The sequence below is a fragment of the Ctenopharyngodon idella genome, chromosome 9, assembly GCF_019924925.1.
Source record: "Ctenopharyngodon idella isolate HZGC_01 chromosome 9, HZGC01, whole genome shotgun sequence".
Lineage (NCBI taxonomy): Eukaryota > Metazoa > Chordata > Actinopteri > Cypriniformes > Xenocyprididae > Ctenopharyngodon > Ctenopharyngodon idella.
This window is the reverse complement of record NC_067228.1, coordinates 12,416,878-12,433,444: the sequence shown is the minus strand read 5'-3', so window position 1 is coordinate 12,433,444 and position 16,567 is coordinate 12,416,878. Positions and strand designations below refer to the sequence as shown.

The following is a 16,567-nucleotide window of genomic DNA, read 5'->3' as shown; positions in this document are numbered from 1 at the left end:
CTTTCGAGTAATACTGAAGACCTTGATTAGCTTGTTCAGGTGTACTTAACTTGGAGCTAAACTCTGCAGGACAGTGGCCCTCCTGGACTGAAGTTGCCCTGCATAGTGACCTCTTGTGGTGGCACTAAGTATATGCTCAAATATCCAAGGGTGCCAGCTTTCACTGGTTAGCATGGTCTTTAACCCCCTGATGGACATTTTTCTCATTAAATCTATGTATTTTTTCATAATAACGTCATAAAGACAATGTTTTTTTTCCGTTATAACAAGATATAGGCCTGTTTTTAAAACAACATATTTTGTATGTGACATGACAAAATACTCCGTGTGCACTAAACCAAACTTCTTCCTTAAAGTAATGCACTCATACACATAAAAAATATCTTTTTCCTAATCTAGTTTTTTTAATAAACTTGGCATTGTATATTACAAATATTATTGCCTCTGTGACGAATTGCTTTGTTCTTCTGTTGTAAATAGCTTTGGGTAAAAGCGCCTGCAATTTAGGATCCAATTTCGAGTAGATTATAAATCAATGCATGTCTGACACAAATGCTGGAATGCATAGCTAAACTTTGATGGCTCTGCTGACATGTGAATAAAACAAATCATCTTCTCGCCCTGTTCACAAGGTGGTTTGTATTAATATATCAAATTACTGTATGGAAAACCACATCCACCAACAATGTTAACCAAGAAATGATGCAACTAAATTTACAGGTGCTGGTCATATAATTAGAATATCATCAAAAAGTTGATTTATTTCACTAATTCCATTCAAAAAGTGAAACTTGTATATTATATTAATTCATTACACACAGACTGATATATTTCAAATGTTTATTTCTTTTAATTTTGATGATTATAACTGACAACTAAGGAAAATCCCAAATTCAGTATCTCAGAAAATTAGAATATTACTAATGACCAATACAAAGAAAGTATTTTTAGAAATCTTGGCCAACTGAAAAGTATGAACATGAAAAGTATGAGCATGTACAGCACTCATTACTTAGTTGGGGCTCCTTTTGCCTGAATTACTGCAGCAATGCGGCGTGGCATGGAGTCGATCAGTCTGTGGCACTGCTCAGGTGTTATTAGAGCCCAGGTTGCTCTGATAGTGGCCTTCAGCTCTTCTGCATTGTTGGGTCTGGCATATCGCATCTTCCTCTTCACAATACCCCTAGATTTTCTATGGGGTTAAGGTCAGGCGAGTTTGCTGGCCAATTAAGAACAGGGATACCATGGTCCTTAAACCAGGTACTGGTAGCTTTGGCACTGTGTGCAGGTGCCAAGTCCTGTTGGAAAATGAAATCTGCATCTCCATAAAGTTGGTCAGCAGCAGGAAGCATGAAGTGCTCTAAAACTTCCTGGTATACGGCTGCGTTGACCTTGGACCTCAGAAAACACAGTGGACCAACACCAGCAGATGACATGGCACCCCAAACCATCACTGACCGTGGAAACTTTACACTGGACCTCAAGCAATGTGGATTGTGTGCCTCTCCTCTCTTCCTCCAGACTCTGGGACCCTGATTTCCAAAGGAAATGCAAAATTTACTTTCATCAGAGAACATAACTTTGGACCACTCAGCAGCAGTCCAGTCCTTTTTGTCTTTAGCCCAGGCGAGACGCTTCTGACGCTGTCTGTTGTTCAAGAGTGGCTTGACATGACAGCTGAAACCCATGTCTTGCATACGTCTGTGCGTAGTGGTTCTTGAAGCACTGACTCCAGCTGCAGTCCACTCTTTGTGAATCTCCCCCACATTTTTGAATGGGTTTTGTTTCACAATCCTCTCCAGGGTGCGGTTATCCCTATTGCTTGTACACTTTTTTCTACCACATCTTTTCCTTCCCTTCGCCTCTCTATTAATGTGCTTGGACACAGAGCTCTGTGAACAGCCAGCCTCTTTTGCAATGACCTTTTGTGTCTTGCCCTCCTTGTGCAAGGTGTCAATGGTCGTCTTTTGGACAACTGTCAAGTCAGCAGTCTTCCCCATGATTGTGTAGCCTACAGAACTAGACTGAGAGACCATTTAAAGGCCTTTGCAGGTGTTTTGAGTTAATTAGCTGATTAGAGTGTGGCACCAGGTGTCTTCAAAGTTGAACCTTTTCACAATATTCTAATTTTCTGAGATACTGAATTTGGGATTTTCCTTAGTTGTCAGTTATAATCATCAAAATTAAAAGAAATAAACATTTGAAATATATCAGTCTGTGTGTAATGAATGAATATAATATACAAGTTTCACTTTTTGAATGGAATTAGTGATATAAATCAACTTTTTGATGATATTCTAATTATATGACCAGCACCTGTATTTTGGAAGAGATCTCTCTCTAAACAATGGTCATAGAATAGGTCACAAACAAACTTTCTACACACTTCACAATCTTAATCTTCAGTGTCTTTGTTGCGTGACAAAATGCAGCAGTTATATTGTCAAAGGTCAGAGAAGCAGGTGACAGAAATTATTAATTTAGTCAAGACGGTTATGTGGCTCTGCAAGGGAAGCATTTGCGGTTTAGGTGACAGTCTTGATGCACAGTCTCCTGGGCGTAGTGCAGTTTTTGCATTCACCACACCTTTCCTGATGTGCCAATTCATAACAGACACTCTCAGCACTCTCGCATACAAACCACAAGCATGTCTAGCATTTAAATGCACAGGACATTTTCAGAGACAACTGTGTAATATTAATAATAAATACTGAAAGTGACAGTTGAAGGCTTCTATTTAGCTATAGTATAATGCATATAGAAAAGACCATTTTTAACCCTAAATTAAGCCTTCGACTTACATTCCCAAGATGCACCTAGAAGAGAAGCTTTTTGCAAGCTCTGCGATGACCAATCTTTTTTTATTTTTTTTTATTTTGGGACCATGACAATCAGTTTTTCATGAGACCACTAATAGAATTAAACTGATTGTCAAAACTGATCGATTATTTAGTGTTTGACAATGGATGAATTACATCTTTGATTTAGATGTAAAGCACATGATGGGATTGTTCTGTTTTGTTTTTTTAGTGTGCAACACATAAGGAATCTCTTATATAATGTTTCCAAAAACAAGGAGCCAATTAGAGACTTCAAAACAGCACACAGTATTCCGCCATGTGCATGTGGTATATCAAAGGAGCTTCCTCAGTAAAGAGACTGTCCTTCTGGGAAAAACGTGACATGGTTTTGGGTTCTGTCCTCAGAGTTATTAGATGAAGTCATTTAAACTTATGGCCTTTCATTCAGTAGATCCTGATGGTGAATTTTGAACACTGAGAAAATCAAGTGACAACAGGCATACCAAATTTGTAATTTGATTTATTCAAAACACAAAAGATGAGAACGTTTTTGACAAATAATGGAAACATTTCTTTCTAAATGTATTAGCATTGCTTTCACTTATTTCAGTTATTCATTATTTTCAATACTCTTAAAGGGATAGTTCATCTAAAAATTAAGAGTATGTTTACATGACAACTTTGTGTTAGTGAGGCCAGTAGGGGGTGCTCACCCTCACCCTGTGGTCTGTGTGGGTCCTAACACCCCAGTATAGTGATGGGGACACTATACTGTCAAAAAGCACCGTCCATCAGATGAGGCATTAAACCAAGGTCCTGACTCTCTGTGGTCATTAAAAATCCTGGCAAAATTTGCCCATTGGCCTCTGTCCATCATGAACTCCTAATCATCCCCATATTCTGACTGGCTTCATCACTCTGTCTCCTCTCCACCAATAAGCTGGTGTGTGGTGAGAGTTCTGGTGCATTATTAAGGTGGGTGCTGCACATTGGTGGTGGTTGAGGAGATTCCAGCCTTCAATGTTAAGCGCTTAGAGTGCCTAGAAAAGCGCTATATAAATGTAACTTATTATTATTGTTGTAATTAATTATTATTAATTGTTAACTTTGTCAAAACAATCCCTGTTCACATGGATCCACAAAAACGATGAAAAACACTGTACTATGCATGCCAGGCCAGTAGTTGGTGAGGTCACTTTGTAAAGAAAAACTATGTGTCTATAGACTGAACATGTAATATGCATGCGCATGACGTCACCGTTTTCACAAATTCGTGTTTTAGTAGTTTACAATAACAGTATAGTTTTCAAAAACTTGCACTTAGAAACCTATTTTCAGAGTTTTCAGGCCCCCAAAAAGCTGTTGTTGTCTAAATGAACTGCCAAAACGCATAAAAAGAGTTCCATTTTAGTTGTGAAAACGGCCCCTCAAATTCTGCCTTCATTTACTCACCCTCATTTGGTTCCAAACTAGTATGTCTTTTTTTTTTTTTTTTTTACTTTTTTTGTAGTTTTTGTCCATAAAACTGCCAGTAGTCAATGTGGACTAAAAAACAACATCGGACCCTATTGATTTTCATTATATTGCCCAAGAGAGGGACCAACATTTTTCAAAAGATAAGCATGAATGAATGATGAAAGAATTTTAATTTCTGTGTGAACTATCCATAGAATATCATACAGTCTTAAAAAGGTTTCACCTTTAGTATACTCAAAGTTTCATTGCCCTGCGGTCACAGCTGTTTCATGGGGGGGAGCTTTCATCTTAAAATTTCAGAGTGCACAGTAATATTTAATTACACTGCGCTTTCTGAGTCAGGATAGAACAAAATGAGGCAGTTTTATATTATTAACACCAATGAGGATGGAGTTTTTCCAATAGCACAGACTGGGAGTCACATACTGTAAATTCCCGTCTCCAATAAACTGTCTCATTCAGTTAACACAACTAACACATGAGCTCCTGATGTCATATGGAGTGCTGGTCCATCCCCCACACTGCTTTCAGCCCTTCATGGCACTGAGAATGCACACCAGGGAGGCTTGAAACTGGAACCACCTGGAACACAATGGCGTGGCCTGGAGTCTGTTTTCCTCACACGATGGCACTCACCACATGTGCATATTTCACAGCAGTGCTTCTTTCTGCAGGCTAAAGATGTTTTTTTTGATGTATGCCCCTTCTGCGCGATCTTTGTTAATTTATGGAACAGCAACTCAGCTGCTGCAATGTGCTGAAATACAGAATATTATTTCTTTACTAAATGAAACCATTAATAACCTCCATTTGTGCACATGCAACACTAAATATTTAAATGAAGCTTGTATACTATCATTCAAAAATACTGTAAAAACAGTAATAATGTAAAATATTATTTACCATTTAAAATAACCGTTTTCTATTTTCTAATATATTTTAAAATGTAATTTATTCCTGTGATTGTAAAGCTGAATTTTCAGCAGCCATTACTCCAGTCTTTACTCGTGTCACAGGATCATTCTCATTTCAATCATTCTAATTCATGCTGGTTTGGTGATCAAGTATTATTATGATCAATGTTGAAACTAGATGTGTTGCTAAATATCTTGTGAATTTTTTTTCCTGAATTAATAGAAAGTTCAAAAGAAGGAAACAGAAATGTGACCCTGGACCACAAAACCAGTCATAAGGGTCAACTTTTTGAAACTGAGATTTATATATCATCTGAAAGCTAAATGAATAAGCTTTCCATTGGTGTATTGTTAGGATAATATTTGGCCAATATACAACTATTTAAAAATCTGGAATCTCAGGGTGCAAAAAAAAAAAGAAAAAAAAAGAAAAAAAAAAAGAAAATTGCCTTTAAAATTGTCCAAATGAAGTCCTTAGCAATGCATATCCACTCACAAAAATAATTTTTTTGATATATTTATGTTAGGAAATTTACAAAATATCTTAATGGAACATGATCTTTACTTAATATCCTAATGATTTTTGGCATAATGTATTGTTGGCTATTGCTACACATATACCCGTGTGACTTATGATGGTTTTGTGGTCCAGGGTCACAAATCTTTTGTAACATTATAAATGTCTTCACTGTAAATTTTGATCAATTTAATGCATCCTTGTTGAATAAAAGTACTATTTAAATAAATAAATAAAAATCTCACTGACCCCAAATTTTGAGTGTGTATGTTAAAGTAATTTGTTTTATTTATTTATGCCACATGGCATTGATAACACTATAGCATTTCAGTTGATTATTTAGAAATGAAAGTTTGCAGACCCCCAATATTTGCACATGAAACACAATGCAAACATATCCTGCACTGTTTCCTCCTCTTCCAAACTGAGAGTATAGACTTTTTCTGGTGCTGTTCATCACACTAATGAAGTGTATTCAGTGTTTGTGAGAGAAGCAGTATGCCCATATAACCAAACACAAAGACCATGCTTAGCAAATTGCTGCAATGGGAGCTGATATTTGTTATACTATAACTGCCCAAATGTACCAGCTGAGGTGTTTTTCAACCAATTAGAGAGAGTGAGCTGTTGAGGGGCTGGGAGCTAGAATAATTGGACTGAAACTGTCCAGACAGGAACTGATCAATCAAACTACTTTAAATGTCTCCTACTTTCCTAAAATAGCAATACAGTAATGGAATGATGCAATTACTTATATGAAAACTGCAAAGGTCACTAGTTCTAGTTCATATTTTTACAATACCCAATAACTGTGGAAATTAAATTTAGATTTTCAAACATCCCTTAAAAGTTATATCATTAATTTCTTGATTTGTTGTAGCAATGCTGTTGTAAAATGATGTCTTAGAAAATTAATTCATGTTTCATGTTGTCAAATGATGGATTCCATGCGATTCGTTTTTGATTTTCCTCTTTTCAGTCTCTGAAAAGTCTCAGACATATTAAAGCCAAATTAATACCAAGGCCACAAGCCAGAAAAATGATTTTACACCTTGTAAAAACATAATCTACTTTACCACATTCCCTACCAGCTTACAGGACTAATTATTATGTACTTAGAAATATTAGATTCTATGAAATGCATTATAGATATAAAAGACTGAATACACAAAGGATGAAAAGAAAAGGGTCTTCAGAGATTTTTTTAGGTGTCCCTAATATTTCTGAAAAACAAATACAAAGACAGAAACAGAGAAATAAGAGTCCATTTCTGTTATGTTTCACTTACCTTTCATCTGACACTTAAAGAAAGAGAACACTTATATAAACCATTTCCAAGTAAGTTCATGGGAAGAACTTACATATTTGCGTATAAGTTATCTGCTGGGCAGCAACGAGTTGTTCAGAGAGACGATGTGATCTCCATTGGCCTTGACCCTTAAGCAGAAGAGGGCATGACCCAAGTGACACCTATGGACAAGTTTATCCAGAGCAGTTCAACCTTCAGCTGTCACCAGCAGTCTTTCATGTTTATTGAGACATCTGTGGGAACAAGATTAAAACAGGAAGCTTTAATCCAGTCACAATGTTGCGCTGTACCAATTGACAAAATGATGCTGTTTTCTTAAACATTAACTAAATGAAACAAATTAATCCTCCACTGCAGGAAGTTATTTAAAGGTCCTTTGTTCTCAAGCACAGAGTCACTCATTTTACCACAGTTGTTGCTTAGCAATGAAGGTTAAAGTGTGTGTTTGAAAAGTAGAGAGAGATTTTTTTTTTCCTTTTTGCTCTGTTCCAGCAGCTTTGGACCCCTGCTCTCTTCCCTCCTTAATTCACATCATTCAATCTCTGTTTCAAAGCCTCCACCAAAAAAAGGAGCCAAAAGGTCTCTCCCCTCCTCTGTATTTAGAAGAAAGCTCAGATAAAGAAGCTGGCACAAGTGCTAGGGAGAACCAAGATGCTTATCAGTGACTTTTTGAAATGTGCGCTCTGATACTTTTGATAGCTGGGGACAATGGATATCCGTGCATGCTGAGGCTGCCCTTTCATGCAGGTTATCGTGATGGAAACAATCACTCCCTCATCGATTCATGTCCTTCATGAGGTCAGACTTTTTTTCTGTCAGATGAAGAAAACCATTTCACATCCATCCATACATGTCCTTACAAATAACAATAGACATTTAGGCCTGTTTTCACAGACAGGAAAATGAAAATTCTGTCAATAATTTACTCACTCTCATGTTGTTCCACCCGTAAGACATTCGTTCATCTTTGGAACACAAATTAAGATATTTTTGATAAAATCCGATGGTGAGGCCTCCATTGCCAGCAAGATAATTAACTCTTTCAAATGCCCAGAAAGCTGCTAAAGAATATTTAAAACAGTTCATGTGACTACAGTGGTTCAACCTTAATGTTACGAAACGACAAAAATACGTTTTGTGCGCCAAAAAACAAAACAAAAAAAACCCCCAACAAAATAACAACTTTATTCAACAATATAGTGATGGGCGATTTCAAAACACTGCTTCATGAAGCATCAAAGCTTTACAAATCTTTTGTTTCGAATCAGTGGTTCGGAGCGTGAAAGTCATTTGAAATTTGAACTGTTTTATGATGAACTGTTTTAAATATGTCTTTAGTAGCTTTCTGGGCATCTGAAAGTGTTAATGATCTTGCTGGCAATGGAGGCCTCACTGAGCCATCGGATTTTATCAAAAATATCCTAATTTGTGTTCTGAAGATGAACGAAGGTCTTACAGGTGTGGAACAACATGAGGGTGAGTAATTAATGACAGAATTTTCATTTTTGAGTGAACTAACCCTTTAAGCCTTGTCTGTGAAACCGGGGGATGATGTTTTATTTCCATCGCATTTGGTAAAGACACAATGATAGCCTTTGGTTTGAGGTTTTACTATTTGATGGTAATTCTAATGGTACTGATTTTTTTTTTAAGATTGTAGATTGTCGTTTTGGGAGGTTGTGTTTCATAATGTGTAATCAGGCATGGGAAATGAAATGAGGGCTCTGAGGTGTTAGACAGGCAAAGTTGCATCATTTGTGGTTAACTGTCCTCATGTAACAAAAAAGAAAAAAGACAAGCAACAATATTTTTTTTAAATAAAGAGCCTACAGGCCTGTGTTTATTTTTTATTTGATTAATTGTAATATTCGCATTATATATATATATATATATATATATATATATATATATATATATATATATATAAAATTTTACTTGAAATATAAAATTATTATTATTTTTTTTAACTTTTCCTGTAGCTCAAACTGAGCATGTTCGATTCTCTTGGAAAGGACTGACAATAAGTGACAAAAATACCCTTTGTAAAAGCGCCTGCCAAAAGTGTGTATAATAAATATGATAAAATATATGGTTTTAATCATTAAAAAAAACCTTTTTTTTTAAACTCCTTTTTTAAGGGGGGCACTACATTATAATTCGATTTGGGGAATTTATTTAGCGAGCAGCGTTCCTGGTCACTAGTGTTATACATGATCGTGCTCAGACTGAGGAACATGAGCGCAGCTCTGTTCTCGGAGCCGCTATTGTCAGGCGCAGATGGGCGTCACCACTTTCATTCACTCTATTTAAACAACCTGCGCCAACGACAGAAGCGCCAACGTGATCGGATTTATTTTGAGCACTGACCGAGCATTAAAGACAAAATGACTGAGGTGAGCAATATCTTTTTGTTCTAAAGAACGAGCAAAAGACTGTAGACGAGTTTTAGTAGGCTGTATTCATTTCACTACTGCCTGCTTCATACACCTGCACTACACTAGACGATTTGATAAAAGCTCCGCAAAGGTAGGCTAGACTGGGAACTATGAAATCAGATATTTTTGCTGGATGTCTCTTCTGTTAGTATAAAGGGGCTTCAAGTTGTAAGCATATTAAATAGCTAATGTTTCAGCAAAACTAACTTGTTGTGCTGAGTAACTTACAGCATGTATTTTTTTTTCCTAGCGCAAAATAAACGGCAACAGAAGTCGATTAGCCTAATTGAGGACTTAATCATGGCAACATGATGCTTGTGCGCTTTCCGTTTGGATATTGACAACATCATATGTGCTGAAAATGTTAAACACTTTATGATAGATTTATTATATAGTAGTACTGTTGTCTACTTTTGGCTTAATGTGGTAGTTTTTGGGTTATATAGGCTACCCGAAAAATCAGACACGGTGACAGTGAAATTCTACAAAGCTCTACAGTTTGTTTCACTGACATTTTGCTTTTGAAAAAAAAGAAGAAGAAAACTCACATATGCTAAGAATTTTCATCATAGTTCATTATGTCCATGGTTTGGATTTATACATAAGCGTTCTGCTTTCTGCCTTTCAGTCTGTCATCAGTTCCTGCTTAGAGCTTTACTCAATGTATCATTCTATTACGCTGTTTACATTTGTCAAAATCCATAACCTCAAAATAAATAAATTCATTGGAAACAGAAGATTAGCTTGGGGAGCATGAACAGAAATGCACTTCATTTTAATTGAAAAGAAAGAAACATTTGCTGCATTTATGGCAACTTGCACTGTGCTCACTGATGAACAGAAACACAGGCACTACAGAGGTGATTATAAATTGGATCTTTAGTATGTCCATTATTCTTTTAAAGATAATTCAGTTTTCCGTAAATCATGATTTATTCAACATATCTAAATTCCTGCCAGCAAGAGCAGTGTTACAAGTTCAAGGCCCTTCAGGTGTTTGTTGTAATAAATCATTTGACTTTTGACACTCCAGTGTCCTTGCTTCTTTAATGTGTACTGACGGGAGCCCAAGTAACATTTAGATGTCTATCAGAGTTTACATGATTAGCTGCAGAGCTGGAACAGTGGACAATTATAGATAGTCTTGAGTATTTATGCATAAATAACTAAATATAAAGACTGAAAGAGAGACAATGTGACAAATAGAGAGAAGGCAAAGAGTGTTTGCATGTGTGTTACAGTGCCTAAATGATTCTTCAATTACATTTTGTGCTACGAACTTCCTAAACTGTTTCCTCATAGGGCTAAAGCATATAAACAATTCTTAAACAAACAAACATAAACGCTTTTAACAAACAGCACTATTGTGTACTTACTAAATTGAAAACAATTAGATTCAACTTTGTAATGAACTTCAAACAGAATACAGGTGGAGCAACAGGAAATTTCCTTTTGTAATGTTATGTGTAATACAAGACCCCAATTAAAACATTTCAGTGCATAAACACAATCACACACCCTTTATGTTATGATATGTCTTGCAACACAACATAAGGCAGACTTATTTTATATTTTTATATATTTACACTAATTCAGAACAGCATTATACTAACATTCACATCCACTGTTGCAGCTCTGCTGGAGATGGAAAGGTTCCACTAAAAAAGGATTTAGTGACCAGAGAAAAATCAAGGGTCAAGGGTCTGTGACCTCACCAACCACATAGCAACATGTCTTTTAGAAAGAACCACTTAGATGTTTAAGATGGCGTGACAAAATCCCTAAACTGAAATTGCTTTGCTCATAGAAATCACTGTGAAGTCATAGAAGTCACTTTGATTTTTGAAAAGCAGAACCAGCTTAAAACGTACTTCAGCATGACTGGCTTGAAGCCAAACAGCTTTGTGCTTTTGAAGTAGTGTCAACTTTCGAACTGAGCTGAACCATGAAATAATAATAGGATGCTGTGACAATTTCACAATATGCCATACAGGTTTGTCTTGCATGATTGTCAAATGTCAAATAAATAATAAAAAAAAAAATAAAAAAAAAATTTGTTCTTTTTTGACACTATTTTCTTTTAGAGCTGCTGTACAGCTGAAATGAACTCAGTTTGCATCATTGAATCATTTTCCTGTTGTCACCGTAAAGCTGCTTTGAAACAATCTGTATTGTATAAAGTGCTGTATAAATAAAGGTGATTTGACATAGTTGCTTGCTTGTTTTTGGAACTGGCAATTGCCCTTAAATCCTAAGGCAAGGCAAATCTGGTGAATGAAACCTGTCAAGGACAGAGGCAGGTCATATTTGACCTCACATTCAAAAGATGAAAATAAGAAAAGTACTGTTTTGGGGGGAATGTGCTTAATGCTTATTATTACACGGCTCTGTGGAATACTTGATTCTGATTGGTCAATCGCGCCATCCAGCGGTATGTTATTCCCTGATAACAACCGCTGAAAACAGATAACACAGGCTTATCTGGGTTACTGAAGTCAGCAGCGCTATATGCTTGCTAGGAACGTTTTTTCTTCGTCAAAGTTTTGCGTTTGGTGAGCTAATAAAATATAAAAACTCAGTCAAATCAAAATTTTGTGTACAGTTATTTAAATATGTCATCCTATATCGTGGACTCGCACTCTCTTGTTTCATAAATGCAGCTGCTGTCATTTTGCGACTATTATTTTGTACACTGTTGGATTATAAGATAACAAACAGGTACGATTTTAAAACAGTTTCATCTCAGATCAATATCTCTTATCCCCATAATTATTTAATATGCCGTTTAATAAGTGGTGTGACTGTACCGTATCCCTTAAATGTCTGTCTAGTTTGTACTTGCTGCGCTAGCAATTGCTCTCTCAGCGGAAGCTTTGTAATAAGCGAGATATTGTACATCCAGCCGGTTGTTATATCAGAATAAACCCCTTCAGGCTGATAGAAGACGCCTCCGCTTCACTTCAGGGTCCTGATCACCCTGTCGGGGGTTTATTCTGAGATAACAACCTGCTGGATGTACATTATCCCTTAAATAAAGATTATTCATGCAAATATACACAAATGTTGGGGCTCAGTATGTTTTTTAAATAGTTTTGAAAGAAGTGTTTTGTTCATTTATTTGATCAAAAATACAGTAAAACAGCTGAACTTGTGTTTTCTGTTTTAATATATAAATGTAATTTCAGTCTTCATTGTCACATGATCCTTCAGAAATCTTTCTAATATGCTGATTTGGTGCTCAAGTAACATTTCCTATTATTAATGTTGAAAACAGTTGTGCGGCTTAATACTTTTGTGGAAACCATTATACTTTATACTTATTTCTTTACTTTATACTGATTTTCAGAATTCTTTGATAAAAAAAAGAAAAGCATTTTTTTAAAATAGATTTTTGTTTGTAACAATGTTACTGTCTTTAAGTCCCTTTACTTTCTAAATCTTACTGACCCAAAAACTTTTGAATGCTAGTGTAATATTCACAAATATTTAACATTAATATAAAACATTAATAAATAAAACACTATTAATACACTGATTTAAAATAAATATTATAAATATCTAGATTAATATTAATCCATTATATATATATATATATATATATATATATATATATGAGAGAGAAAATTAAATGCCAAATCCCATTTTCTACCCATCAATTCATGTTATTAAATTAATATTTGATATTTATAATTGTCATTTAATAATCTAATGATATAGTTCTTTCGGTAATCATAACAGAAAAAACTTTACTCCATCTTGATGGGTGTTTCACTTCTGTTTCCTTTTCCTTCCACAGTTGCAGTCTTCAAATGAACTGACTGAATTCTTCGCCATGTGGGAAGAATTAAACTTCACAGACGCCAGTGACAACAGCTCACGGGTGGAAGTGCAAATGTGCCCCACCTCCTTCAACCGTACTGCTCTCCTCAATGCTATGTGCACCCTCTATGCCTTTATTTTTGTTGTAGGCCTGGCCGCCAATGCGCTAGTAGTGTGGGTCAACTTGCGCTCGGAGCGTCATTACCACGAGACACATTTGTATATATTAAACCTAGCGGTGGCTGACTTGTGTATGGTCGCTACTCTCCCAGTGTGGGTGAGCTCGCTGGCACAGGGTGGTCACTGGCCGTTTGGCCAGGCGGCTTGTAAGCTCACACATCTTCTCTTCAGCATCAACCTTTTCGCAAGCATCTTCTTCCTGGCCTGCATGAGCGTGGACCGTTATCTTTCGGTGGTACGCTCGGAGGAGATTTCTCCCAGACGAGGACGACAAATACGCCGTTTAGTGTGTGCAGTAACATGGCTGCTTGCTTTATTCGCCTCAGTACCTGACACATACTTCCTGCAGTCCGTAAAGTCACTACACAGTCATGTGACCTTGTGTCATCCTGTATATCCAGAGGACAACCCTTTGCAGTGGATGGTGGGCATTCAACTGAGTTTTGTGGTTCTTGGTTTTGTCATTCCCTTCCCCATTATAGCAGTGTCCTATGCACTGTTGGCAAAAGCTCTGGCTTCATCTTCCTCTCATTCCCCTTTAAATGGTGACCAGGATCGCAGCGTGAGCAGGAAGGTCATCCTCACGTACATAGTGGTTTTCATAGCTTGCTGGGCACCATATCATGCTGTGCTGTTAGCCGACGCTCTAGCCATGCTAGGTGTGCTCCCACTGGGCTGTGGTTCAGAGAACGGCCTTTTTGTGGTGCTGCACCTCACGCAGTGCCTGTCGCTGCTGCACTGCTGCGTGAACCCTGTTGTCTACAGCTTCGCTCACCGTCACTACCGCTATGACCTCATGAAAGCCTTCATCTTCAAATATTCCACGCGTACGGGGCTTGCACAACTCATGGAGGGCTCTCAGGGCACCGAGACAGAATACGCAATTGTGGAGAACAACCCTATGGCTGTGAGTTAGGACCCTCGAGACGTCACACTAAACCAAAGTTCTGCACTGCTTCAAAACAGGAACTCCTCTGACATGTTTTCCTGAAGTTCAGATAAACAAAACTGAATTTGAACATGTTATACATCAAAATAGCAGAAAATTCTGAACAGTGACCCCAAAGATACTGAATAATTCATTTGAAATGTGCCAAGACTGGTGAGATCAGAAACACTCTGACATGTTTTCCTAAATTCAGATAAAACTGAATCTGAACATGTCAAAATTGCAGAAAGTGCTCAACAGTGACCCCAAAGATAGTGAATAAGTCATTTGAAATGTACCAAAAACTGATGGGATTTTATTGTAAAATGAGAACCATAAACATTCAACCAATGAATTGATTCCAAACTGACTAGCAGCCAAAATTGTACCATTTTAAACCACTTTAGAGAAACATGTATGTTACAGCTTGGTGCTGTATCATTCAAAAAACAAAATCTCCTATAATTGTGTCAAATCACTTCTTAGAAATGTGTGATTGCTTTCAATAAAATTATTTATGATGCAATATATACAAGAATTGAAGCAAGCAGGGGAAGGTCAACAAACCATTAAAATTTTATAAAATGTATTAAACAAAAAAGAAAGATTTTTTTATTTATAACACTTCTGTCATTGTAAGCATAGTGATGTAGTTCTAGTTCTCTTCTTAATTGTGTTAATATTTACTGACTGAATTGCTCAGAGCACTTTCTTTGATGAAAGAGGGGATTTTGTATCTGTGGCAAGTGAATTGGCATTACTTTAGTATTTTCACATGTTCTCCGCAACAGCACATTCCAACATGTTTAAAGAATAGAACAAGTTAGAACTTATTTTCAACTGGGTTTTAATTTGCAATTGTGTATGTACTTCATTGTAGGCTTTGTTCATGTGTATATATGATGTTTTATGACTGGCTGTCATCTTGTAACAGAGCCTCGTGTGTGTGTGTTGGAAGGGCATTTACTTTATTTTGTCTTTGATTGATGTGTATATTTCAGTTATCTAAAAAGTAAGTTAAGTATATTGTTATATTTATCTTCGACATGTATATTTTTGTTAGTTTTGAGTTCTGTTGGAACACTGAATATTAAATGTGCTTGGAAATAAATAATTTGATTCACAGTTCCAATTAAATTAATCTCACCTCAGTTTAATTTGAGAAATAATTGAACATCAGTTGTCATTGTTTAAATATTTTTCTCACACTTGCATATATAGCTTTATCTAATGGAAAATGCATGGTTAGGATTAACCCATGCTTGAGATGGACGTAATATGGATTCAATCTAGCCATGCCTTTTAGTTTTGATTAATGAAATCAACACTAGTTTTACTGGTTCACCATCTGTTCTACAATGGTGGCCCTTTTTATTTACACCCTAAAGGCATCATAAAAACTTAAAGGTAATGACTACAATATTACAACAACACAAGTTATTGTGGTGGTGGAAGTTGTTGTCTCAAGATGGTCATAACTCCAGATATTAACTTGCAGTCAAACAGATTTAACCACATTCTGTGCATTCATTGTAGCTAAAATTTGTTTAAAATGTTGAAACTTAAGGGGATGTAACTGGAAATACATAAATGCCTATGAAAATAAACTTATTGTCTTAGTCCTTACGAAAATTAAGCATTTTTTTTTTTTTTATAGTAAAAGTGTAGTAGGCATGTTTTTTTGGTGGATTGATTACCATTTGTATAACTACAGTTTTACTACAAATATCATGGTTAAACTATGGTTAATGTAGCAAAACCGTTAATTTGTGGTTAGCTTAGTTTGGTTTTATTTTTAGTAAAACCATGGTTAAATTTTGTAAGGGATGTATCTCACGCTGACCTATAAATTCAAAGAAGCTTATTAGAATTTTCATTATAAAAACACAAGAACAATTTATAATACAACTTACGATAAAACATTTCTGACTGAGGCCCAGTTTCTTCAGGGTAGTTGTCAAAACAATAATTAGCTAAGCAATCTCACACAAGCATATCTTCATGGTTGAAATTCGGCGAAGTGATTTTTACTTCATCCTGCAGATACCCACACTTGGAGAGTAGTGCTTCGTGCCTGCTGTAAGAATCAATGTTTTTTGAATGAATTGGTTGAGTTAATGATTCAGTGGCTACTCAAAAACACACTTGTTTTGCTGCTAAATGAATCAGTTTTAAAACGAATCGACTG

At 36.2% G+C, this 16,567-nt stretch overlaps 1 protein-coding gene across 1 annotated transcript; it reads left to right on the top strand.

Annotated features, from left to right (window-relative positions):
* Positions 1 to 9,260: 9,260 nt before the first annotated feature.
* Positions 9,261 to 16,011, top strand: ackr3a (atypical chemokine receptor 3a). Its single transcript, XM_051905519.1, has 2 exons — positions 9,261 to 9,410; positions 13,249 to 16,011. Exons 1-2 carry the CDS (start codon positions 9,402 to 9,404, stop codon positions 14,365 to 14,367), a joined length of 1,128 nt encoding a protein of 375 aa, XP_051761479.1. The 5' UTR covers positions 9,261 to 9,401; the 3' UTR covers positions 14,368 to 16,011.
* Positions 16,012 to 16,567: the final 556 nt, after the last annotated feature.